Source organism: Miscanthus floridulus, chromosome 16, assembly GCF_019320115.1.
Source record: "Miscanthus floridulus cultivar M001 chromosome 16, ASM1932011v1, whole genome shotgun sequence".
NCBI classification, from domain to species: Eukaryota; Viridiplantae; Streptophyta; class Magnoliopsida; order Poales; family Poaceae; genus Miscanthus; species Miscanthus floridulus.
The window spans coordinates 6,565,640-6,593,045 of NC_089595.1; the positions used below are offsets into that span (position 1 = coordinate 6,565,640).

Genomic DNA, 27,406 nt, shown 5'->3' on the forward strand with positions numbered 1-27,406 from the left:
GGTGCGGCAGCCAGGGCCAGGCGTGGGAGCCGGGCTAGGCTCTAGCAGGTTCAGTAGGAGATTAGTTAGGAGAGTTATTTTAGTTGGAGTTTGTTAAGTCAAGTTTGTTAGCCCTTAGATTTAGGAGAGGTTTGTTATTGAGTTGGTATAAGTGTCAAACAATCAAAAGGAATAAAGATCAGCCTGAGATTGAATTTATCTCACCTTGGCCCCTCGGGCGTTACTGTTCACGGTCTCCTGTTGTCACCGAGCTTCCAGCCAGGCGCCGAGCACGGCGCCGCCAGTTCGTCGCCGGGGTTTCAAGCCCAGGCCTCTCATCTCCCACTCCTACGCCCTCAGATCCATAAGCTCCAACAACCTGGTATCAACCATGTCTGGTCAGGGGTCTTCCGCCGCCGCCGTCGCTCCAACCACCACCGCCGACACCACCTCTGCATTCCCTTTGCTCACCACCTCTGCGCCAATTGTTGCCACCACCGCGTCGCTGCTCAGTCCGCCATCCGCGACCCCAGCATCTCCCACCGAGGCATTCAAGGCCTTGACGACGGCCATCTACGCGATGCAACGCCAGATGGGGGACATCTCCTTGCATCTCGCTGCGGTGGAGTGCCAGCCCTCGTCTTCGGGGCAACCGTTCTTCCAGTACGGGCTGCTGGGTTACGGCGGAGTTCTGGCGTTGCCTGCGTCGGGCCCGGCCATCTTGGAGTTCCCGTTCTCCACCCCACCATCTTTCCAGGCCACACCACCAGTGCCGACCACGGGAGTTACCATCACCGGTGCCCTGTCTCTGCCGCCGCAGCCGCCATCCACGGGTGTTCCCATCACCCAGATTGCTTTTCCACACTCACCGTCGCCCGTGCCTTCCCTGTCATCCATCATGCAAGGGGCAGGGGTCGCTGCGCTGCCACCTTCGGCCGCGATGTACACACCGCCGCCACTGCCTCATCTACCACCGGAGCCAGAGGGCCCTGCTGTTCCCCGCTACAATAAGCTGTCCTTTCCCACATATGACGGCAAGGAGGACCCGCTCGGCTGGCTGCTCAAGTGTGAGCAGTTTTTCCGCGCCCAGCAGACTCGTCACGCGGATTGGGTCTGGCTCGCGTCCTACCACCTCACCGGCACAGCCCAGATGTGGTACACAATTCTGGAACGCGACGCCGGCCGGCCCGAATGGGAAGAGTTCAAGCGACTGTGCCATCAATGTTTCGGACCACCGCTCAGTACCAATCACTTGGCAGACCTGGCACGCCTACCATTCACATCATCGGTTGAGGCGTACCTAGATGCGTTTCAGGCGCGTATGGCGCATGCCGGTTGCCTCTCGTCGTACTAGCAGGCTCAGCTGTTCACCGGGGGCCTTCCGGACCACATCCGCGTCGACGTCGAGCTCCACGACCCGCAAGATCTCCAGCGGGCCATGCGGCTGGCACGCGCGTACGAGCAGCGGAATACGCCTGCACCGCTCGCCCTACCAGCGCCGTCGGGCCGCTCGCCTCGCCGCAATGCGGGGACTGCACTAGCACCCACCGTGACGGCAATCACTACAAGGCCATTCAAGCGGCTGTCACCGGAGGAGATGGCTGAACGCCGCAAACAGGGGCTCTGCTACAACTGTGATGAGCAGTATGTTCACGGCCACAAGTGTGCCCGGCTCTTTTATCTGGAAACAACAAACTACATTGTCGAGGAACCAGATGACGCCGATGAGGAGCCAGCGGCACCTGCAGCAGCGAACCAGCCGCCCTTCAACCCCGATGCCCCCATGATCTCGCTCAACGCCATTACTGGCATTCGGACTGAGGACACCATGCAGCTCTACATACAGATTGGCAATGAGCAGTTTGTTGCACTCTTGGATTCAGGGTCCACGCATAATTTTGTGCGCGGCGACGTCGCCCGACGCATTGGCCTTCAGTTCCATCCCAGCCCGGGCACCGGGGTCATCGTCGCCAACGGTGACCGCGTGACCTGCCGTGGACTCATGAAGGACGTCGCCATCCGCATTGCAGACGAACAATTCTCCATCGACTGCTACTTGATCCCGATTGACGGCTACGACATGGTCCTCGGCGTCACTTTTCTAAGGACGTTGGGGCCCATCCTCTGGGACTTCGATGATTTGTGTATGGCGTTCTCACGCCAAGGACGCCGCATGTTCTGGCACGGCATCGGGTCGACACGGCATGATGTACAATCAACTCAGCGCCTCCATGCACTTCGCCAAGATGGGCCGGCTCTGATGGAGCGCTTACTACAGTCTTTCGAGGACCTCTTCGCTGAGCCCCAGGGCTTGCCACCGGTCCGTTCATGTGATCACCGAATACACCTGTAGCCCAACATGGCTCCGGTAGCAGTCCGTCCCTACCGATATCCGCAGCTCCAGAAAGACGAGCTCGAGTCCCAGTGTGCTGCTATGCTGTCCCAGGGCATAATCCGGCCAAGTACGTCGGCATTTTCAGCGTCGGTGCTGCTGGTCAAGAAGCCGGACTCCTCCTGGCGCTTTTGTGTGGATTATCGCGCCCTCAACGACCGCACAGTCAAGGACAAGTTCCCATTCCAGTGGTTGAGGAGCTCCTGGATGAACTCAAAGGCGCCAAATTCTTCACCAAATTGGATCTCCGTTCAGGCTACCATCAAGTCCAGCTGCACGCTGATGACATTGAGAAGACGGCCTTCCACACACATCATGGGCACTTCGAGTTTTTGGTCATGCCATTCGGCCTGACCAACGCGCCGGCGACATTCCAGAGCCTCATGAACACGGTCCTTCGGCCGTACCAGCGTAAGTTTGTATTGGTTTTCTTCGATGACATTCTAATCTACAGCCCTTCGTGGACGTCACACCTCCAGCATGTCAAGGCCGTCCTCACAGTGTTGCGGGAACAGCAGTTGCGCATCAAGCGCAACAAGTGTTCGTTCGTCGCGTCCTCCGTCGCGTACCTGGGCCACATCATTTCTGCTGATGGGGTGGCCATGGACCAATCCAAGGTGGAGGCAGTGACGTCGTGGCCTCAGCCGCGCTCAGCGCAGGGTCTCCGTGGCTTCCTCGGCTTGGCGGGCTACTACCGCCGCTTCATCAAGGATTTTGGTGCCATCGCTGCGCCTCTCACGCAGCTCCTGCGCAAGGACGCTTTTCTGTGGTCTGAGGCGGCAGCAGCGGCATTCACGGCATTGAAACAAGCGCTGGCTGTGGCTCCGGTTCTCCAATTGCCGGACTTCGAGTTACCCTTCACGGTGGATTGCGATGCGTCTGGGTCGGGTTTTGTGCTGTGCTGCACTAGGGCACGGGCGCTATCGTATTCTTCAGTAGGCCGTTCTCGCCAAGGCACATGAAGCTCGCTGCGTATGAGCGGGAACTCATTGGACTGGTACAAGTTGTTCGGCACTGGAGGCCATATCTGTGGGGGCGTCGTTTCGTCGTGCGCACAGATCACTATGCGCTCAAGTTCCTCCTCGACCAGCGCCTCTCCACCCTGCCTCAACATCAGTGGGTCTCCAAGCTGTTCGGCTATGACTTTGCCATCGAATTTCGGTGGGAGCGCCTGAACGTGGTGGCCGACGCGCTGTCCCGGCGTGACGAGGCTACGGATCATCTTCACGCCTTGTCAAGACCATCCTTCGACCTCTTCGACAACCTCCGCCGCGAGCTCGAGGAGGACACAGCCCTGCACGCGCTGCGGGACTCAATAGCCGCTGACCGCGACGCCCATTGGCGCGTCGTTGACGGCCTCATCCTCCACGGCACCTGCGTCTTTGTGCCCGTGCACTCGGCGCTGCTGCCCACAGTGCTGGAGCTTGCCCACTCGGTTGGGCATGAGGGCATTCAGAAGACCCTCCACCGTCTACGTGCCTAGTTCTACGTTGAGGGCGATCGTGCATAGGTGCGCGACTTTGTGCACGCCTGCGCCGTTTGTCAGAAGAACAAGGTGGAGTCCCCCTTCGGCCGACGGGGCTACTGCAGCCACTGGAGGTGCCATCACAGGTGTGGTCTGACATCTCGCTCGACTTCATTGAAGGCCTGCCGTGTGTTAATGGCAAGAGCGTCATTTTAACGGTGGTCGATCGCTTCTCCAAGCATGCGCACTTCATCGTGCTCAGTCATCCGTATACAGCGGCGTCGGTTGCCAAGGCATTCTTCGAGGCCATCGTTCGCCTGCACGGGTTCCCCAACTCCATTGTCAGCGACAGGGACCCGTGTTCACTGGCAATGTGTGGCGGGATCTCTTCAAGTTGGCGGGGGTCAAGCTCCGCCTCAGTACGGCATTCCACCCGCAAACTGATGGTCAGTCCGAAGCAGTCAACAAGACCATTGCCATGTATTTGCGCTACATCACCGGCGACCGTCCCCGTGCTTGGTTGGAGTGGCTGCCCTAGGCCGAGTACTACTACAACACGTCCTACCACACTGCCTTGCGGACTTTGCCATTTCAGGTTGTTTACGGCCGGCCTCCGCCTGCCTTAATTTCCTATACTGCAGGCACAGCACGCACCGACACCGTCGACGCGCTTCTCCAGGATCGAGACGCCTTCCTGGCTGAGGTGCGCAAACGCCTTCTCCAAGCCCAAGAGTATGTCAAGCGCTACTACGACGGCCACCATCGCCCCTTGGAGTTTGCGGTGGGCGATTGGGTGTGGCTCCGCATCCTTCATCGACCGGTGCAGTCGTTGCTGTCGGGGCCGCGGGGCAAGCTCAGCTCGTGGTTCGCCGGCCCGTTCCAGGTGACCGAGCGCATTGGCGACGTCGCATACCGGCTGTCGCTGCCAGAAGGAGCGCGCATCCACAACGTCTTTCATGTTGGCGTCCTCAAGTCGTTCCGGGGGACTCCTCCAACAACGCCCCCGGCCCTTCCTCCACTGCGCCATGGCCGTCGCCTCCAGCAGCCAGCACGTGCTCTGTGTGCCCAGCTTCGGCGGGGCACTTGGCATGTTTTGATCCAATGGGCGGCATTGCCTGAAGATGAAGCCACCTGGGAGCCGCTGGACGAGTTCCGTGCTGAGTTCCCCGCTTTCCAGCTCGAGGACGAGCTGTTCGTCAAGGGGGGGAGTGATGTTATGGTGGGAAAGGTATACCACCATCGAAACAAGACGAGTGGCTAAGGTAGTTGGGTGGGGGCTTGCACCAGAGGTGCGGCAGCCAGGGCCAGGCGTGGGAGCCGGGCTGGGCTCCAGCAGGTTCAGTAGGAGATTAGTTAGGAGAGTTATTTTAGTTGGAGTTTGTTAAGTCAAGTTTGTTAGCCCTTAGATTTAGGAGAGGTTTGTTATTGAGTTGGTATAAGTGTCAACCAATCAAAAGGAATAAAGATCAGTCTGAGATTGAGTTTATCTCACCTTAGGCCCTCGGGCGTTACTGTTCATGGTCTCCTGTTGTCACCGAGCTTCCAGCCAGGCGCCGAGCACGGCGCCGCCAGTTCGTCGCCGGGGTTTCAAGCCCAGACCTCTCATCTCCCACTCCTACGCCCTCAGATCCATAAGCTCCAACATGATGCTAGATCTTTGCTAACCTCATCATCAATCATTACCTCCAGTATCTGTAGATTTCTTAGCTGACGAAGCTCTTGTGCGATGGACCCCCGAATGGAAACACCGATGAACCCCAGCCACTGCAATGCTTGCATGTTCTTCCCAAATCCATCTGGCAGCCGCACAGATTGACTACATAATAGAGTGACCAACCGTGCAAGGAGACCAACACTGGATGGCAGATCTTTTATACGAGTTTGCCTTACATCCAGTGTTTGTAAATACTGCAGCTCTCCAATTTCTTCAGGAAGCTCGTCTATCTTTGTGCAACATAAGCTCAAGTACCTCAATGCAAATAGCCTGCCCAGATGTGCTAGATGGCAGGCTTGTAGTCCCATGCAGTCTTTTAAGTCCAAAACACGGACATGTCTGAACTTTAGCAGAGAAGGGAGGATGTCAAGACTTCCAGGGAACACCGAAACGGCACGGGCATGATAATATGTTCTTTTATCCCATAAGCCTACTAAGGCATCACTGACCTCATTCCTGTCACGGAGAGAGAGCCGTCGAATCTTCCTTTGTGGGTCAACTCTTATGTTAGGAACACCAAACATAAGAGTTTATTTTCAATCTCATAATCTTCTGGGAATATACTCAGATACAAAAGACAACTTCTTAGGTGCAGAGGAAGGTCAAAATAACTCAGAGACAATATTTGTATCATTTTAGTGATATCCGGTTGCCTTTCAAGTGCATGACCAAAAGAATGCTCAACTTTGTTCCATTCATCTACAGTTTGTGCTTTCCCTGCCAACAAACCAGCTATTGCTATAATTGCCAAAGGCAAACCATCACAGTTTTTCGGCATGTCATGACAAGCTACAGTCAGGTATGATGGGCACCCCTCTTCTGAACCAAATATTCTCTTCAGGAACAACTTTCTTGAGTTCTCGAAATTAAGAGGACGTAATTTATAGATGTGACCCCAATGTAAAGAGCAGCAAGATTCAGCAACTTCAGTTTTACGTGTGGTTGTGATGATTATGCAGGCACAACTATTTTTTATAAAAGCATTCTGAATGGTTTCCCATGATTCCGAATCCCATAAATCATCTACAACAATGAGGTACCTGCCAAATTATTTAGTGAAGTCTATTAGAGCCTCTTTGGCAGGGCTCCTGCAGGGGCTTCAGCTCCGGCTTCTGCAGGAGCTGTGCCAAACGCCTGTTTTGAAAAGGGCTCCGCATGGAGAGCCGGTCAAGAGCCAGAGCCATTTTTTGCCTGCGCAAGAGAAGCCTAAAAAACGAGCTTCGCGCAGCTTCTTGCTGTGGGTTCACGTCGTCTAGTGCGAAGGAGCCATTTTGCCAAACGTTTTCCAGAACGGCTTCAGCTCCTCCAGAGGAGCTACTCCTTCAGAGGAGCAAGAGCCGGAGCCATTTTCAGAGGAGCCAGAGCCCTGCCAAACATGCCCTTAGGAAGAACTAAAATAAAAACAATTACTACAAATCAAACAATAGAAATGTGCTTTTTTTGGGTTAGACCAAATCTCAAATTCATAGCGTAAGCTGAATGTTTAGTTAAAACCTAGATTTTCTTCCATTAGGGGACAAATACTAATAAAAGTGAAATTATATATTTTTCCATCAATGCTTTATTATTATATATAAGAGGCACTAATTTTATTGGTAACCCTATCTTACAACATAAATATTGCATACCTCTCTCTACTTTTATATATAAGTTTCTGAAAACAAATATATTGCTTTATAAAATTTGATTTTTACAACATAAATATTGCATACTAGGAGGGTCTCGCTAGTTAGTCTACTCCTGTGTAATTTTACAACATAAAATTTGAATTTTACAACATAAATATCGCTCATGTTTATTCCTCCTGGTTAGCATCCGACCGTTCGATGTGACACGGACTAAACTTTAGCCCCTGGATCAAACACCCCCTAAGGTATTGTACTACTTAAGTGTTGCACCCCCTCATTTTAGCTCTAGCTTCGCCACTGAGCCTAGCTGCCCTAGACGTGCTACCGAGCGCCTAGGATACAAGCCTCTTTTAAATTCGCTCCCATATAAAGTCAAACCCTAGAACCTCACATGCTACTAAGGCTCCTATGATCACAAGACGGTAGACTCGTATGCAACGCTAAACTGAGAGAATTTTGTTCTTTTTAATTCATAAGGCATGTTCAACGGTACATAAATATTAACAATTCAGTACTAGTGTCTCAAACGGCAAGGAAGTCATCTTGTAATCAACCATCTCAGGAATACTTTTAAGAGATGTTACCTATAGCTCGTCCAAAACAAGAGAAATCCTACTAAAAGATGATTTTAGAAGATAGAATCTCTGATTAATAGAGACGGACACACTTAGCAACAGCTGTAATTGGTTAAGGGCCTCTAGAAAAATGTTCGTTTCTGAAAATTATTTACGCAGGTGGCCGTCCTAAAACAACCGCCTATGAAAATCACTGATACAGAGGCGGCCGTCTTAGGATGCCTGTCTTACTAAATTGTTTTTTAGAGGCAGGCATCTAAGGTGCCCGTCTCTGAAAATCGCATTAACTGAGGCGACCTTTCTCATGGTCCGTCTCTAAAAGTCGATTTTTAGAAGTGGGTCCTATGAACATGTTCGTCTCTATAAATAGATACATCCAAAAGAAATTCATCACTTTTCCATGTGAACTCCGATGAAGACAAACTTTATATTAAAATTGTAGTTCTCGGCACGATTTAGAACTTTGTAGCTGAAAAGTTTTTTATTTGAAACTATCTATAGTCCGAAAATATTGTTTTAAGTTCACAGATTTAAAATTTTCAAATAACCTCGTATGTTAACATGGTCTATACAAAAGTTGTAGTTCTCAATACAATCTACAACTTTGGGGTTGAAAACTTTTTGATTCGAATGTTTAGAGTCCCAAATATGTGTCATAAGTTTATAGATTTTGAATTTCAAAATTTAAATTTTCTAAATAACCTTGAATGTTCAGATAGCTAATATCGACGTTGTAGTGGCCGACCTGATCTATATTTTTTTTGTTGATAAGTTTTATATTGTATAAAATATTTGTTTAAAGTTCGAATATTTTGATATTCAAAATTTGGAATTTTTCAAACATTCTCGGATGGACACACTCTGTATCAAAGTTGTAGTGTTTGACATGATTTAAAACTTTGTAGTTGAAACTTTCTGCATTTTAGTTCATTTAGCAGCCAAAATATTCAATATAATGAAATATTAATATAAGAGGATAGCATCTTATATGTAGTCACAACTCACAAATGGGTGTGTGGTGTAGTGGTAGAGAGGTGTTGTGGTTGAACACTAGGGTTCGATTCGGCTTAAATCATTAAGGTCACTCCCAATAAAAAAACAAGGGTAGTTTCTATATGTACTTTCTGTTCTCCGTTTTTTTACTTTCTTTAAAACTTTTTAATAAACTAGCAAAATTGTCCGTGCGTTGCAACAGGTTAATAAAAGACATATACTAATTTTTAATCGACTGAAGATTTAAGTGTAACAAAAATTTTTGAGCTAGCCAAGGCTATTAAGGAAGAAGCGCGGTCAAAAAAGACAATAGAAAACATGTTGTTTGGCTTTTTAATTTTAACTTATTTTGGCCATAAAGTATCTATCTCTATCCCTATACCTAAAAAGACTAAAGTTATCATCTACTTGGTGATACCAAATCTTCATCCCTGCTCACGTGTCCGGTACGAATCAAACTCTACTCGGAGCTCACATGTTCGCGACCGCTACTCGATTACGATACGAAGACCATATTCACGTGTCTGCGTCTGATACGAAGTCCTCGGAGCTTACGTGTCCGCATCAGATTACTGAGGTTCAATTCAAAAAATTATGATACCGGTGCAACGCATAGGCATATATCCATTGAACTTATAAGTTGTACTACTAAATATGCCCTTGATAGCGGATTCAAAAAAAATGCCCTTGGATATCACATAATACTCTGTGCTAGGATAGAGGTTCTTAGATCTGTGATAGATTGGTTGTTGCAAAGAAAGATAGAAGCTGCAAATGTTATTGTAGAAGAGGTATAAATGGTTGTTGAACATTTTCTAAAGCAACTTTATAATTTGTGGGTGTCATTTAGATATATAAGTGAACTCTAAGAGCCTGTTTGGATGGATTAGGACTAACAACTAGTCCTATTAGCTCCTACAAGTGGACTAGTGAACTAACAATTAGTCTACATGTTTGTATGCTTAGGGACTAAAAATTAGTCAACTAATTGTTAGTTTTATGGATCCAAACAAGGCTAAAAATGCTCCGATGAGCAGGCAACTGGGCTACGGAGTAGCGTAGGAAGGGGGAGACCGGGAGTGTGCTTTCTTATTATTAATTCATCTAGATCTGTGCATGCACAGTTTTTTTTAACCCGAGCTGTCCCATTTAATTTGTGCCCTGTTCACTTAGCTGATAAGCCATGGCTGAAAGTATTGTTGGCTGATTTGTTATGAGAGAAAAATATTATTCGTTGGCTGAGTACGGCTTATAAGCCAAGCAAATAGGACGTTGGCTAGTTATTCCTTCTGTTCACGTAGGGTAGCCAATGCCTTGTTAATTCATCTACATGTGTGCGTTTGTTACTAGTTTTCTTTACCCGAGATCAAAAGGCAATGCCACCCATGTCAGATCAGGGAGTTACAAGGGTGGCCATTTGATAGGCTAAAAAAATATCCTAAAATCTTGTCCCTTGCTAAGCGCTGGTGCGGCTGCTGTACTAATTAGGTCTGTTTGGTAGAGGGCTGAGAAAATAACTTCTTTTCTGGAAAAACATCACATATAAGAAAAGAATAATTAGGTCCAAATAAGGTGGTTTAGTCAAGTTTTACGTTTTACTGCAAATGGCTACTAAGAGAGAAGCACAGTAAAAAAAGGCTATAAAAACATGTTGTTTGACTTCTAATTTTAACTTATTTTGGCCAAAATTAAGCAACTTATAAAACTGTAGTATGTATGCCCTTGGATATCACATAATGCTACGTGCTGGTATAAAGGTTCTTAGATCTGTGATAGATTGGTTGTTATAAACAAAGATAGATGCTGCAAATATTATTATAAAAGAGGTAGTTGTTGAATGTTTTCTAGATTAAAATACACTGACGATCCTTGGGTTTCATTTAGGTAATCAAACCCTAAAAATGCAGTTTTAGACCTCCGAACTTATATTAACTTATTCTGAGGTGTTATTCAGGTCCCAAGCTCTTAAAATGTCACTTTTGAGTCCCTAAAATCAGAGGCGGAGCTCGAAGAAATTAGGTAACAGGAATGTTCTACTATGTTCTAAACATCAAACTAAAAGTGAAATAGTAATAAGTTTACTATTTAATCAGTGCAAATTATGTTTAACAAGGGCATGCTCAACTAAGCTCCGCCTCCGCCTAAAATTGTCATCCAATGCCATCCATGTCCAAACAGAACCCAACCCGCTCTATGGCTCTATGTGGCAACCTGTGATGGATCCTTCGTGGTCAGCACAACTCTCAATAAGTGGGTACCATACTCCTCTCTCTCTCTCTCCCTCTCTCTCTCTCCGCGCTACCAAGCGAATCCTGCAACCATCGCCATCTCAAATCCCTCAGCTTTATTCATCCGCCACCTCAAAAGCCATGACTAACCTAGTAGTAGAGGCAACAAGGCCGAAGTAGGTGATGCCAAAGATGGAAGAGGAAGGTGGACGGCTGATTTGCCTATATATGAGTTCCAGCCACGATGAATAATTAGGCATGGTGCGATCACCACCAAGCATATATTGCAGCCAAGAATCGTTCACTCGCATCTCTTGCTCCATTGTTGCTAGAGGGTTATTGCCCACAGATAGCTTGCGCACTCTAGTCCAATGACCTCTCGTGGTGATGCAGTGAGGCTAATCATGTGTGCTTTGTCTTTATTAGGTGACCTCCTGCGACAATTTGACATGGATGGGTATCATTGTCGTCAACCAACTCGCGGCCAGAGGGGGGAATCATCGAGATGTAGCATTAGAGACCGACGTGCAGACCCTGCCCTATCATGGGACCCCATGGTCAAGTAGGGATCCACCGTGGTATGCAACGTCAGAACATGGTGAGGTGTGTTTAGACCCGGAAGCTAGACACCATGTGACAAGTCTAGTGATTCCAACAATATTATAGGACTAGTGCAGGACATGAAAATGACATTTTGAGAACTTGTAACTTGGATGACAACTGAGAACGACTTGAAAATGATTTTAAATATGGGGACTTGAGTGACATATCGCAGGAAAAGTGTAAGGATTACTAGTGTATTTTACTCGATCATTTTGTAAGTTGAAACGATTACTTCCATAGTCAGTGCACGTAGTATATTATGAACACATAGGAAAAATGAGAGAATAAAAAAAAACTCAGCCTACGTTGAAAGACCACACCCGTGGCAGTGCATTAAGAAAAAAAACTTCACATGCGCTGGCCGAGAAATAACCTGGTACCAAGCCTACCAGTGATCGACATTACCACCAGATTCTAAGCAGCATGCAGGAATCGAGGAGAAGGGTAGTCTAGCATGTATAGATACATAGTCTTCTTTATTAATATATTTGCTTACTAATATATTTGCTTGGTAGAAGTACTACCAGCGACTTTTTAAAAAAAAAATGTATATAGATGTGACCCCGTTCGCTGGTCTGAAACTTGGCTGAAATTGGCTAAAAACACTGTTCTAGCTAAATTATTGTGAGAGAAAAATACTGTTTCCGCTGAAAAAAGAAGCCGAACAAGCTGAATATGGGGTAAGCCGAACAGAGCCAAAAACTATATAGCTAGAAATCCAAAGTGGCTTATAATTTGAACTAGCAAAAGCTAGGTACAAAAAAAAAGCTAGCAAAAGTACATCCGTCAGTCCTATTTAGATAGACTAGAGCCAATTTTTAGTTACAAGTTGTTAGCCTATAGGATCAAACAGACCTTAGTAGAGAGTTATTTTTCATTATTTCACAATTAGGAGCTCCAGTTATATAAACTTGATTTGTCAAACAATATGGTTCAAAAAGAGTTTAGGATTTAAATCCGTTGCCATCTTAATATGCCATTTAAATTACTAATGTTATCTGATATTGTGGCAAATAATTGATAGCATCTAATTTTCTACATCCAAACTCTGCACAGGTCTATCATAAATATTTATTTAGGCTTGTGAACCCAATAATATACAGCTTTATTGATTTTGCATGCCTCTCTCTACTTTTATATATAAGTTTCTAAAAACATATATATTGCTTTATAAAATTTGAATTTTACAACATAAATATTGCATACTAGGAGGGTCTCGCTGGTTAGTCTACTCTGTGTAATTAGTTTTATAATTAGCTCATGTTTATTCCTCTTAGTTAGCATCCGACTGTTCGATGTGACACGGACTAAACTTTAGCCCTTGGACCAAACACCTCCTAAGGTATTGTACTACTTAAGTGTTGCTGTCGATGCGGGACCCACAGGATACACCGCAAGGAAGAGAGGAGATCTAGTTTGATTAGGATTTCTCTCATGTAATCCTAGTAGTAATACTACCCTGTAATCCTACTAGGACTCTACATTGTAAACCAACTAGGACTCTGGCCTCCTAACTATATAAAGGAGGGCAGGACTCCTTAGATAGGGAGGTCCAAGGGACTTTGGACGACATAACACTTTACAATCAATCCAACGCAAAGGCTAACGCCGACTGGACGTAGGGTTGTTACTTGATCAACGATCGAGGGTCCGAACCAGGATAAATCGACTATCTCTTGCGTTTACCGTCGAGTTCTGCATACGCTGAAGCCAGAACAAACTGCCCCAGGTACCCCCGTGGCAGGCTATCGATGGTGAAACATCGACAGCTGGCGCGCCAGGTAGGGGCTTTCGGCGAAATTGCATCCGAGAGCTCGACGGACCTCGACAACATGATCTTCTCGACGGGATCAACCTTCATTTTCGGTTCATGGATCTACGAGGCAGGCGACGATGGCAAGCTCCAAAGCCGTCTCTTCGAAGATTCGGATCACCATGAAGACATTTCTATTTCGGCGACTACGACAGATCAACTCACTGGAAGATTCGCGCGGCTCGTGATGTCCGATCCAACTCAGATTTCGCGGCTTTGCGCATCTGACTCAAACTCAGGCTCTGCATCCGAGATGGAGCCTTACCCGAGTTCTTTCGAGAAACCGAGTTCTTTTCCGGCGGGGCTCCAGAACGCGGCCTCGGCCTATCAAGAATACAACTCGGAGTATACTCAAAGTTCTTTCAAGAAGTCAGATCCTTTTCCGTTCGGACTCCACAACATGGCAAAATCTTATCAGGCATAGCCCGAAGGATCCCTCGATCTGGTGCTTAGAATGCCACTAAAAGAAACTCAGGAAGGTCTCATACTAACTATAACATCTCAAGACTGCATCGTCCACTGGCCAGGTTCTGTTCCTGAGGACAGCGGTACCCAACTAGTCGGCACGAGGACGACAGCAATCCTACCCTACAAAGAAGGAGACTCGATCTGCGACCTTGAAGCCTCTACTAAAGTTATCAATAACTCTGACAGTGTGGAAACCAATGCCGATAACAGAACAATTCACGCACGAGAAGTATTCATGGTTCGTCGTCCTCGATCACCATTGCTCCCCTCGGAAGCACCCGACATCAGGTCATCGGATGAATCTGAGTCCAACATATCACCCTTTATCCAGGGGCACGATGGTGAGACCAAGAATTAGAAGCAAGCCAGAGAAAGAAGAAACAAATTGAAACAAGGACGCCAACACCGTGCTAGGCAGTGCAAGGAAGCTTGGATCAAATATGAGTCAGATCTGGCTGAGTACGATAGAAGAAAATTAGAACAAGAAGTTGAAGAAAGATGCGCGGCGAACACACCCTACAATAGGATCCGAGAAGCACTAAAAGAACTCGAAGCGACATCACTTCCCAATGAAAAATAGGAAAAGCTCTGGGACCTTCTTCGGTCAACAGCCCTAAGGACGCACGATGGAAGGACCCGCTCAAGACTACCTGCCAGGTCAACATCTTATAGGAAGGAAGATCAAAATCAAAGAAAGTCCGCTTTCGAGAGACTTGGACCAAGTGGAAGTCACAATAGAGAAAGTAGAAGGGACCATAGTCAAAACTATCGAGTCGAACAACCAAGAAAGATCAGAAGCAAAGTACCTATTCAGACAGCCCCGTAGAACTACACTCACTAAGACAATAGTTGGCTAGAAGGAGGTGCTGAATCAGAATACACAGAAGCCAGAACGCACGATAGATTCCCCTGTTTTGCAAACAGACTTGCTTCAATATGACTACCTCACAAGTTTAATCCGTCCAACCACTATAAATATGATGGCAAGACCGAACCAAGGCAGTGGCTCAGGATTTACTCGCAGTCGATTGAACTAGCCGGAGGAGACGATGATATCAAGACCTTGTTCTTTCCCATGGCCCTAGAAACCATGCCCCTCCAATGGTTCAATAAATTAAATCCAGGGTCAATCCGAAATTGGGAAGACTTGCAAAGAGTTTTCTGTGAAAATTTCACGGGTATCATTACGCACCCCATCACCCACGTAGAATTAAAAGGACTCAAGCAGAAAGGAGGCGAAAGTCTCAGGAATTACTATCAACGATTTGGCGAACTACGTGCTCAAGTACATGACATCACCCAACGAGAAGTAATCGAAGCTTTCTCTCACGGAATCATGGCTAGGTGGCAATTTCAGGACTTCTGCAAAGAAAACCCAAGAAACAATGAAGAATTCAGACGCACAGTAGAAAAGATGATTACTGCAGAGGAGAAGACACGAGAAAGGTTCCCGGATAAAAACAACCAAGACAACCCAGATCAGGCACGTACAAGTTGAGAAACTAAAGATGGAAAAGAAGTCAACAATACATGACACATCAGCCAACTAAGAAGATTCTACGCATAAAAACAACTCAAGGAAGAATATATATACAAGCCACAAGAGATCAACGTTCATGATCAATAAAGATGGTGTTCCTCGACAACATATGTCTTATTATGGCTTTCTCCCAGTTGTTTTCACTAAGCATACCGGCTGAGAGTAAAAGAGCTGAAAAGATGCTTGAGCCCGCTGATGAGGGTAGCTAATAAGCTGACACCCGATCCAAAAAGCAAAATGGCTGAAATTATGCCTGAGCATACCGGCCGAGAGCAAAAGAGCTGAAAAGATGCTTGAGCCCGTCCTAAAAAAACCGCCTATGAAAATCACCGATACAGAGGCGGCCGTCTTAGGATGCCTGTCTTACTAAATTGTTTTTTAAGGCAGGCATCTTAAGGTGCCTGTCTCTGAAAATCGCATTATCAGAGACGACCTTTCTCATGGTCCGTCTCTAAAAGTCGAGTTTTAGAAGTGGGTCCTATGAACATGTTTGTCTCTATAAATAGATACGTCCAAAAGAAATTCATCATTTTTCCATGTGAACTCCGATGAAGACAAACTTTATATTAAAATTGTAGTTCTCGACGCGATCTAGAACTTTATAGCTGAAAAGTTTTTTATTTGAAACTATCTATAGTTCGAAAATATTGTTTTAAGTTAACAGATTTAAATTTTAAAATTTTCAAATAACCTCGTATGTTAACATGGTCTATACAAAAGTTGTAGTTCTCAATACAATCTACAACTTTGTGGTTAATTTTTTTTTTGATTCGAATGTTTAGAGTCCCAAATATGTGTCATAAGTTTATAGATTTTGAATTTCAATTTTCTAAATAACCTTGAATGTTCAGATAGCTAATATCGACGTTGTAGTGGCCGACCTGATCTATATTTTTTCTGTTGATAAGTTTTATAGTGTATAAAATATTTGTTTAAAGTTCGAATATTTTGATATTCAAAATTTGGAATTTTTCAAACATTCTCTGATGGACACACTCTGTATCAAAGTTGTAGTGTTTGACATGATTTAAAACTTTGTAGTTGAAACTTTTTGCATTTTAGTTCATTTAGCAGTCAAAATATTCAATATAAGATTATGAAATATTAATATAAGAGGATAGCATCTTATATGTAGTCACGACTCACAAATGGGTGTGTGGTGTAGTGGTAGAGAGGTGTTGTGGTTGAACACTAGGTCGCTGGTTCGATTCGGCTTAAATCATTAAGGTCACTCCCAATAAAAACAAGGGTAGTTTCTATATGTACTGTCTTTTCTCTGTTTTTTTTTACTTTCTTTAAAACTTTTTAATAAACTAGCAAAATTATCCATGCGTTGCAACATGTTAATAAAAGACATATACTAATTTTTATTCGACTGAAGATTTAAGTGTAAAGTTGGAATGGGTTAATAAAAAACATATTCTAATTTTTATTCTATTGAAGATTTAGGTGTAAAAGAAATGACTGTTTATGTGAAAGATCACATTTTGTTTAGTGTGCGAACATCCATGGCGGTTGTGGTTCGTCTCTTCCACCTCGTCGACCTCCTCAAACACCGCTAATATCTCCTTTAGCTTGCCCATGCAGGGCACGACGTCCTTCCTCTGCACCTTCTGAAGTGTGCACTCTCACCACGCCACAGCGTTGCTGCTTTTTAGCGTAATGCGTGATGCACAGCAAGGTGTGGCATGGCCAGAATGCCAGCACCGTGCCTAGTGCACCATTGGGGAGAGAGCCTCATCGTGGGCACTGGCCCAACGGGATGCGTCACATGTAACAGGGCCACTGAGCTTGCAGAGATTAGAGACCTAGTTACCGAGCTTGGCTCCGCACCGACGTTCTAAGGCATCGCACTATGTGAACACCACGTGGTCGCCTTGTCTCTGGGGCCGTCGAGCCATGGAATCCAGATCTTCCCATAAATGTCTGTTTCTGACACTGATGCGATGAGGACCCTCTGTGCGGTGGCAGCAATACCAAGCGTAGGGACGAACCATGCGGATACACAATTTTTGTAAGCGATTGATGCGGCATCTCGCAGGCCGCCTGTACGGCTATTAAGCCCGCTTGAATCCCTATTTGCGGGGAGACGGACTGGTCACCTGTTTTGGTGTAGCCTGAGTGCTCTGTGCTCCTTCGTTTTATTTTATTTGGCCATTTTTTCTTTTAAACTTTAACTGATTCAATATGCATTCATTGTACATGAAATTTTTACCATGGATTCTACACATGGATAGGAGATTACCATAAAATTTTCACTACAAAAGAACTATGGAACCTCCATTAGTTTTTGAAGAAAAACATAGATCTGTAACTACACCGAATATTTTATACTAAAGTGCAGACATAGTCAAGAGGAGTTAAAAAATAATTTTCTATTCTATGATTTTTCTATGACTTTACACATAATTTACAAGTTTGCTGCTTACCAGAAAAAGAGAAAACCGTAAGAAAAAAAGAGGCAACACTTGGGCCACTGGTCATCCCAGTACACTGGCGCACTAGCCCCATACGGCGGATTCCAGCCGAGCAGCAGGTGGCCCTGGGCTGCACTTTTATATCTAGAATTCTGAGTTTCTCGAATTCAATTTAAATTCTCTCATATTTTCTTTCTCTCTCACACTTTTCCACCTGAAACCCTTTCTTCTATTCTATTTCTTTTTCGCACCCTCTTTCCCAATCCATCAAGGCGCCGAACAGAAGCGCCTGATTTGGGGCCGACGCCCTGCCGGTGGCGAACTGATGGGAGATGAGGAGGGCTCCTAAGTGAGCCCCAACCACATGCGTATCTAGGGTGTGCCTATGTGTATAGGCGGTTGTGCCAGCGGCGGCGCGATAGAGAGGCTGCTTTTACGGTGGTCAGCGGTCGAGCGGCCCGAGAAAAGGGAACTCTGACACCGCGCGCCACTGATGGCCGTCGGACGTCCTCCGCTGCTCCACGCAGGGCCACAGGCACCGCGCTGGCTGTCGGGCTGCTCGCTGCTGGATGTCCTTGCTCCGGCGCAGGCGCGTTCAGGCGTAGCCGGCTAGCCGAGCCAGCGCAGGCAAACGCGACGACTTTCGGCCACCCTCCAACTCCGACGCCGTGCGGGACAGACGGGGGAGCAGCGCGCCGTGCGTGCGGAAGAGACGGGGGAGCAGCGCGGCATGCCGGAGAGACGGGGCGCGCCATGCGCGAGAAGAGACGGGGGAGTGGCTGCGTGGGTTGAAGGATTTAGCGTGAGGGAATGTGGATTGGGTCGTTGGGCCAAAAGAATGGGCCGGACGAAAATCAATGGAAAGAAATTGTCTTTTTATTATGTGATACAGATATAGATTTCCCTCTCCTGTTTCATAAAAAAAGGAGTAGTTCCTATATGTATTAATTGCACTGTCAAATAAACATTTTATCCATGTGTCAAGATATTTTTGAAGATAGAAGAAAAATACTTGGCATAATCTGAGAACTCGGCAAGGGTAACAAGCATGGACGATGCCACATCCACACAGCGACCAGGCAGAGCGCGATGAATACGGCGATGGTGGTGGCGGAGCAAGACTGCAAGAGAAGTAGGAGGAATGTGGTGGCCGCCGGGCAACGAGCACTTTTTTTAAAAGAAAAAACCACGCGTGGACGAACTGGATCGATCGGACGGTCCGAATCCGATACCGATCCAATGCCTGGCCTCTTGTGAGCAATCAGCTTGTGAAGTTAGTTTTTTTTAAATAACATCGGAATAGCTAGCGTTCAGACGGACAGACGACGCGTCCAGATGCACCTCCCGCGCCCGCACGCATTGCATCCCGTGCCCCCCCTTCCGTGTCCCAGCCCGCACCAGCGCCCTGCGTCCCGGACGCAGCACCACCGTCCGCATCGCACCACGCCCTAGCCCCGCTTCTTGGACACATCCCTGACGCCTGCACCCCATCCCATGCCTGCACAAGATTCACTACGTGAAAAACGGTTTGCAGTAACGGAACAAATTTTTTGTAGGGGCGGCTGGTGATGGAGCCGCCCCTATAGTGACGTGCTCGGGAGCCCAGAGACCATCCGCCCCTACAAATGAAACAACAGGGGCGGCTGGTGATACGAGCCGCCCCTACAAATGGGTCTGATTTGTAGGGGCGGCTCAATCACCAGCCACCCCTGGTGTTGCGATTTGTAGGGGCGGCTCAATCACCAGCCGCCCCTACAAATGCTGCCGCCGGAACCCAAACCTGGGCTTGGGCCTCACTTTTGCTGGTAGGCCACTGAAACCCGCAGGCCTGTTAAGCCTGTCAACGATCTAAGCCCTCGATCTGAATCGAACGGCCGAGGTTCGTCCAACCAGCGACAAAACTACCCGCCGGACATCCGAAACCCTAGGGTTTCATTCTCACTTATCCATCCGACGCCGCACTCTCTCTCTCACTCGCTCTCTATCTCTCTCACCCGACGGCGCTTAGATCCGTGGGCCGCTACTACATCCGCGCCGAGAGCCCCGACGTGGAGGCCGCCTGCACGCTCCTCCTCAAGCTCTGCGTGCGTGCCGGGTGCCCGCGCCTCCGGGGACAGGGGAGGGAGGGGGCGGAGCTGCTGCTGCGGCAGGAGGCCCGTGAAGCCGCGCTGACGGGGCGCAGCCGCCTCCTACGCGTCAGCGGCGGCGGGGTCGGCGATGCGGCCGGTGCTGCGGCCGCCCGCGGCCTCGCTCTCTTCATGGCTGCCTTTGGGGTGCCGGTCGAGTTCCCTACGCAGGAGCTCTGCGACCTTGTAGACGCTGCCGACGTCTCCGTCTGCGTGGAGGTGCTCAAGGCCTCCAAGCTCTTTGTCAGGAAGATACGGGGTGAGAAAAATGAAATCTACTTCCCTCTTCTTCCCCTAAACCCTGATGACATTCAAGCGTTTCAGATTTTCCATGTTCCAATTCAGATTTCAGATCCTTCGCAAAGTACCTATGCTAATCACCTAATGAATCACTAAGCACTATACAAGTGAAGATCACTAAAATGGTGTATCAACACCCTTGGTATGTTTCCTCAGCTCCACACTCCTCAAATGGCCGGTTAGGGGTCTATTTATAAGCTCCGTAGAGAAAGTAGCCGTTGGGGCGAAACCCAGCTTTCTATTACTGACCGGATGCTGCTGTCGTCCTGATCGGACGTGTCTGGTCGTCCCGACCGTTAGAGCGCGCGCATTGATCGGACGCACTGCCGAGTTCGGTCACTGTTGATCGGACGCGTCCGGTCGCGCTGTCGCCACTCTGAAACCTCTCTGGAATCGATCGGACGCTGCAGTTCTTACGTTCAGTCAATTATCCGCCAGCGTCCGATCAGTGCTGAATGTGTTGCCGAGATGATGAACAGTGCCATTGTCGCGTTCGGTCACTTTTAGTCCTCAGCGTCCGGTCGCTGCTGCTGACGCCTGTAGTTACTGAGCAACTGATTGGACGCGTCCAGTCCCTATAAGGGCCGCGTCCGGTCACCTCTGCCGTGCTCGTTTCTTCGCGATCTTGCATCTGGCTTGGTTCCTATCTTCGTGCTTGGACTATGTTTGATATCTTGGGGCTTCTCTTGTGCTTCTATGGTCTTGCTTATGATGTTGATCGTGGGATCATCATGTCGCCTTCGTCCAAGTCATGTCTTGCACCCTATTGAACTACAAAATAATTACTTACAAATTCATTAGTCTAATTTGGTTGTATCGGTCATCAAACACCAAAATCTAAAGTAAATGGGCCTAGGGTCCATTTTCCTTACAGAGCCAAAAACCCAAAGCTGCAAGCTGCAGCTCAAACATGAAGATGCCATTGGTCAAGTCAAGGAGGAAGGCAATTGCATTTGGGCGTAGGCTGGATACTCATTGATATTGGTGAGTCACACCTTGCGTGGTGTGTGAGAGGTTTGCTAGTTTGGTCCCATTAAAACTAATGGTGGCAACTTTAACCGGTTTGGGCCTCAAAATTGGTATGATGAGTCAGAGGATGCATGGCACCAACAAAAACTTGTGTTGGGGCAAAGCGAAGTCACGAAAATATCGGGACCACTAGATGCACCGACAAAATTATGGATTGTTTTAGCCTTAGAGGCATTTGGGTTGAGTGCTTCAAGTAAGGAAGATTCGAGAAATAATAAATGACTATATATATAGTGGATATACATTGGCAGCCATCCCTTGGTGGTGTCTATCTCATTACTTGTCGTATTAGTTTTGTCCTAAGTCAACCATTTGTACAAAACTATAACGATTTTTTAAATGAATGATCAAAGATAGGAATGTTTGACCTAGGACAAGCCTAATGTGACATGTAAAAAAGAACGGAGTAAGTATGTGACTGCGATCTAGATAATTAATGTATGCCATTAGGACTTGATGGATGATTTGATTTCTAGACACAGTAGAAGCACAATTGTTGTTTCTGAATGGAGCATTTAACAGTACTAGTGTTAGTAAATAGGATCCCATTTTCCCTGATGACATGGCACCATAAAGCTACATTACTAGTTTAAAAAAAGCTACATTACTGTTTTACACATCCCCTTGTTAATTCATCCCACTGGTGCCGGTGCAGTTAGGAAAAGCAAGCAAGAACAATCAGTACTAAAATGTTGCTTGTTATGCATATATTTATATTACTCTTAACTGTCAATTTAGTGGATGATTAATGGATTCTTCAATTGGCAAGGGGAAAGGGGAGGGGCACATGACCACATTTCGCATGTCCTCCTCCGCGTTCTCAATCCTTGGTTTGTTTGGTTTGGAGACATTGTGAAATGAGATAGACATGTCTCAGTTTTGACTTTTCAGGGATATGATGGTTCCATCACGTGTTTGGTTGAGAGTGAAGGGACGATCCATGTCTTGTGTTTGGTTACAAGACATTGGAAAGTTGGATGAGACTATAACATATGAGGCCTACCTGTCAGTATTTTTTTATTTTTTTTTCCTTCTTCTCCTTTCTTCTCCGTTGCCCCATGCGCTGCCACCCCTGCCTCTCCGCCACTTGCGCTGCCATGCACACCTCAATCTTGTCTCCCGTGTTGTCTCGCACGCCCTGGGCCCTCTTCCCCCGCGTTGCATGCCCTCGACCACTACCCCCAACATCGTCGCATCCGTTGCCACCGCCCTTGGACCGCCGCCCCCATGCTACCTACACCTCACGCACTCGATAGGCACAATGAGGCCACCTTGCCGACGGTCATAGGAGCCCACACGTCACCCGCAATCGGCAATGTCTGTGCACGAACCGCTCGGGGGAGCGTAGGAGCGGTGCGAAGGCACTATCTCCGATGGCGTAAGGGACCGATTCATGGTCACCTCTAGAGGCGCAACAAACTGCTTTTGGGCATGCCAAGCTGACCCGTTCCTCCTCTTCTTCGTGAGTCAACATGCTAGGCTACGAGAAATCCGCATTCTAGCTAGGACGAGTGAGTTTGTGAAATTTCTAAGGGTAGTCAAAGTGGGATAACCTATCTTGTCCCATCCCGTCCTTAGGGCCTGTTTGGCCGGGCTCCTTCTGGCTCCGGCTCCATGCTACAGTGTCGACGAGCCAGAGCCGGAGGAGCCAAAAATAGTGGCTCCTCCCGGCTTCCAGTTTATTTGGATAAGAGAGAGAGAAAAATGGCTCTAATAAACAGTAGCATGAACAATATTTTTTGGATAAGAGAGAGAAAAATGGCTCTAATAAACCGTGCGCGTTTTGGAGGAGCCGAAGCCCCTGGGAGCTCTCCCAAACGACCCCTTAAGATCAAAGACTACATAACATAGGCTCTTGGCTCTAGAGACATGCGTGCTATGTACATAAGATAGATCTGGGTAAAACTGAGCAAGTTAATGAGGCCAGTTTCAGTGAGAGTTTCATGTGAGTTCCATTTGTATTAAATAGGTTACCATATATGCATTTTTTATGACATGGCAGTGTATTTAAGAAGAAAGAGAAGAAATGAGTTTCATCTAGATTAAACTCTCATGGCACGATTACCAACTCTTTATGAGTCATGAAATTAAATGTCTATGAAACCATAGAATGAAACTCTCCATTGAGAGTGGCTGTTTCATTCGAATTTCATTTCATTTGGCATGATATGGCAGTATTGGAAGCAACGCCATGAAACTTCACACTGAGACTGTCCTAATAGCACGTCGTAGGGTGATGGTGCGTCGTGGGCCCAATCAGTCACCACGTCACATTCAGTAGCAGGAATTGACGGTGACGGTGGCACATTCACCGAGAAGTAAGGGCAGCTGGGCTTTGGGTTTGTTGGGCTGAAATCGGTCAACCGGCGCATTGGGTCTTCCATGAGTTGCAAACGAATCTGCCGGTTCACCAATCATTGACGACTCTAGAACAATCCCAATCAAACCCTCTCCCAGTGGAAGAGCAGGTAGCTACTATTTATACCGCAACGAGATTCCCTATTTTTTTTATTCAAGATATTTAATGCAATGAAAAATTAAAGCACGATTCCCCGTAGGGATATGTACATAGGGGGGGCAGCAATAATTCCTGACGCTTGGGCTCCCTCTGCCCGCCTCCTCTCCCTATTTAATTTCTGTGTGCGGGTAGCGCATGCGTATGCGAGAAGGCCGCTCGTCGTCGGCGGCGGCAGAGCAAGCGGCACAGCAGCGCGTGCTGCGGCGGAACCTGCGCTCGGATCGGATGGAGTCCAGAGGCAAGGAGCGGTCTTTGGAGCAGGTCCAAGAACACGATGAGCATGTCAGCAAGAAGCGGAGCCATGGAGTCATGGGAGTGTTTTTTTCACCGACAGAATCACCGATCAGATAACTGAATCATATATGCATTATGCCACTTGTGTGTGTGTTTTTTCCCTTTGCCACCCACGAGCTTGATAAAATTTCCCAGCATCCTGTTCTTGGAACAACTCCTTAAATTAACACATACGTACGATCCATTCCAGATCCAAAGTAACTCTAGCACCGGATGGTGCTCCGAGCCTCCGAGGGCAATGTAATTATAAAACTGCGTGAGAGATGCAGCATTTCAGGAGTGAGGTCTTCTTCCACGTCCCGATCTACGTCCCTCTCCATGTCGAGATCGAAATCGGTAGAATCGGGCCTCGGTGGAGCACGTGAGTTCATCCAGTCATTTGTGAGCTTCAATCTCGTCGGAGCACGTGAGTTCATCCAGTCATCTGCGAGCTTCAATCTCATCGGAGCAGGTGGTCCCTCCTACGGTGGTCTCGATGGTCAATTTCATCAAGTTTGATTTGGATTCGCTCTTTGGTTCGTCTCCCCCAAATTCTCTTTTTTTAGATAAAGGATAGAAACTATCCGGCTTCATCTACCCGTGGGTAGAATCAGGCCAAATTATTACAGCATCAAAAAGTAAAGAAAGAAATTGACTGAAGAAAATACATCCCCAACAAGGAGCTCGAGTAGTCCTACGTGACCTCTGACTTCCACCGTGATGTCAATTCCACAGAATAAGATCACCAACATCAAGACGAAGCCACCAAACACGTTTGTCAGACCTAATAAAGGTACTGAAAACGTTGGACACCGACCACCATTGAAGACTGGATGCTTCTTCCTTGGCAACAGCACGAAGCACTTGGTGTAAACCACCAAACCACCAAACGCCGAGCTGTTACGCCAACGAATGCCGCCTCCGCCTTGAGCTGAACACCGAACAGGGTAACCACACGGGAAAACTGCCCGGCCTTGGCGATCAAGAACTTCGACGACGCGCCTGCGCCATCGCCGCCGGCCCGGAGAAACCAGGCTAGGTTTTCACCCAGTTATTGAACGCCCGCGGACGCAGCAAGTGACGGACTGACCAACGGCTTCAGCGGTGCCTTCAACAAGGTGCGTGGCACAGAAGTTCCACCGCCGCCGGCCCGGCGTAACACGCCAGGCAAGGATTTCGCCCAAGCCGCCGCCCTGCTCATTAATTTGGAATCGCTTTTTGTTTGGTCTTCCCCCAAGTCCTCCATATGGACCATGGCAGCTCTCGTGCTCCTAGCTGTCATCCTTGTGGGCGTCGCTGCTGGCGATATTGGTGGAGCTGTTTAGACTGTAAGACGGCGCACCGGTGGCTATGGCGTTTTGGATTCGTATATGGATTATTCGTTTATAATATCTGAATCCCTTCGATCTAGTCTAGTAAAAAAAACGTATCATATACACACATAAGGATAATTACTAAATTTACTTTTACTAATTGTCAACACTCAGCAAAAGTTAAAAGACAGAATACCATATAGAGTACTACCAATGGTGCTTTCAACCAATGTAACAAAGCTCATAAGAGTAAAGTATTTGAATTTTTTTCGAATGTGCCGGCAGGAGGTCTTTTTGGTGAAGAAAAGTCTCTCCTCTGCGCCATTCCACTTACGTTGAAACATGGGAGTAATAATGAAAATAAAACAACAAGCCATTTTGGAATTTTAGATGATACATATATAGCCTATCAGTATTCAGTAAACCACCACTTCTTCTGGACGACAAAAACCCACACCGACAAACCTCAAAAAAGAAAAAAAATTAGGGTGGAGGAGAGATAATAAAAACTACCAATAATGTAGGAAGGCCCACCAGCACTAGTAGTACAAGGAGTAGGAGAATACAGAGGTGGAAGCATTTAGAAATGAATGTCAAAATTTCTATGATTGGTGTGAAAAGATATTGTATTAAGCATGTCCAAATGGGTGCGAAAAGATAACGTATTAAGCATGTCCAAATGGCTCCCATAGTTGCTTTGATTGCTGTGAAAACAGTAGTGATCACGGTAAAGCATTTGTCTGGGAGGTATGTTTTAAAAAACGATCGAATTTTGGGAAAGACGTGTAATAAGACCCAATATATCCTTTGAAGTATAGGAAATACGTGTTTTTGGAACCACCTACGAGAAAGTGTTCATGCATGGAGAAGCAGTAGGATGGCTGGTGTCATGAGTTGTGGTGTAATCGCGGCAAGAGGGAGCACACAGGCGACAGTGGCAATGTGTGGATCATGTGGGGTGAAGGCCAGGTAGGCTCCCAAGATAAAAATAGCAATCAAGCCCAGGCATGCAATCTGGAAGAAGAACGAGGCTTTTTCCTGTGTACCATTAAAAAAGATGGCTCTTTCCTACAAGCCACTAAAAAGTTCGGACTTACCTAGATGCCATGATACTTTATTTTTTTGCCCCTCGAGCCCTTCCGTCCATTTTCGCTGGCAACGGTGTGTAACTGAGAGGAGAAAAGACCGAAGTGCCCTCAGTCTAGAAGGATGAGTAAAATTGCCGTTTGCCCTGTGTGCCACTCCCTGACCAGCCCTTTTTGTTCCGGCCCGGGGGCTACCTGCTGGCCATCCATCATCCGCGGAGCGAATCAGGCAGCTAGTTTGCCTGGTGCTGGTCTGGACTCTGGTGGATTGGTGGCCGGAGTGATCGGACGCTTCATCATCGTCCGAACTGCCGAATTTTTGGGTGCAACGGTCGGCTGGTGCCGTGGCTTTTGGCACGTACAGGAAGTGGAGGCAGAGAGAAGTGTGATCCGCCACGGGTTGACTGACAGACAGGTCGGGCACTTGTTGGACGTGCAGGTGCAGCCACGGGAATGGAACGGAATGCCACTGTTTTTTGTCCTGCAGGCAGCTCTGCCATCCTGTTCCAGTGTTCCTGTGTGTTTGATTGGTTGGCAGGTTCCGTTCGGTGAGTCACGGACCCGGCGGCACACAGGAAGTGGAGGCGCAGATCGCAAAGTGGCCAACGAGGCTGAATGGCTGCGATCTATACGACCACTGATCCCATGTCCGGCAGAGTCAGTCTCAAACTGCAGCGCTCTCGCTCCATGCTCCTCACTGCCATCTCGAATTCGTGCTGGGTCACGCGGCAGCTGCAGGCCGTACTATGTCACAAGTGGCTCCTGCTGCGTCGTGTCAGAGTTGCAAGTACTGATGTCGGGACTTGGAAGGGCCACACAATGCAATGCAACGCAACACACAGGCTGGCTGTCTACTCCCTCCGTCCAGAAAAACGTTGCATTTTTTGCTGTTGTTGACTGTTGCATGATCGATCCATCAGCCAGGCGTTCACGCGTGAGGTACAGTA

At 47.4% G+C, this 27,406-nt stretch overlaps 1 protein-coding gene across 1 annotated transcript; it reads left to right on the top strand.

Moving 5' to 3' along the window:
• The first annotated feature begins 370 nt into the window (after positions 1–370).
• Positions 371–20,318, top strand: LOC136510195 (uncharacterized). Its single transcript, XM_066504737.1, has 9 exons — positions 371–1,243; positions 1,337–2,309; positions 2,426–3,198; positions 3,282–3,846; positions 3,918–4,282; positions 4,432–5,064; positions 17,831–17,844; positions 19,824–20,200; positions 20,287–20,318. Exons 1-9 carry the CDS (start codon positions 371–373, stop codon positions 20,316–20,318), a joined length of 4,605 nt encoding a protein of 1,534 aa, XP_066360834.1.
• Positions 20,319–27,406: the final 7,088 nt, after the last annotated feature.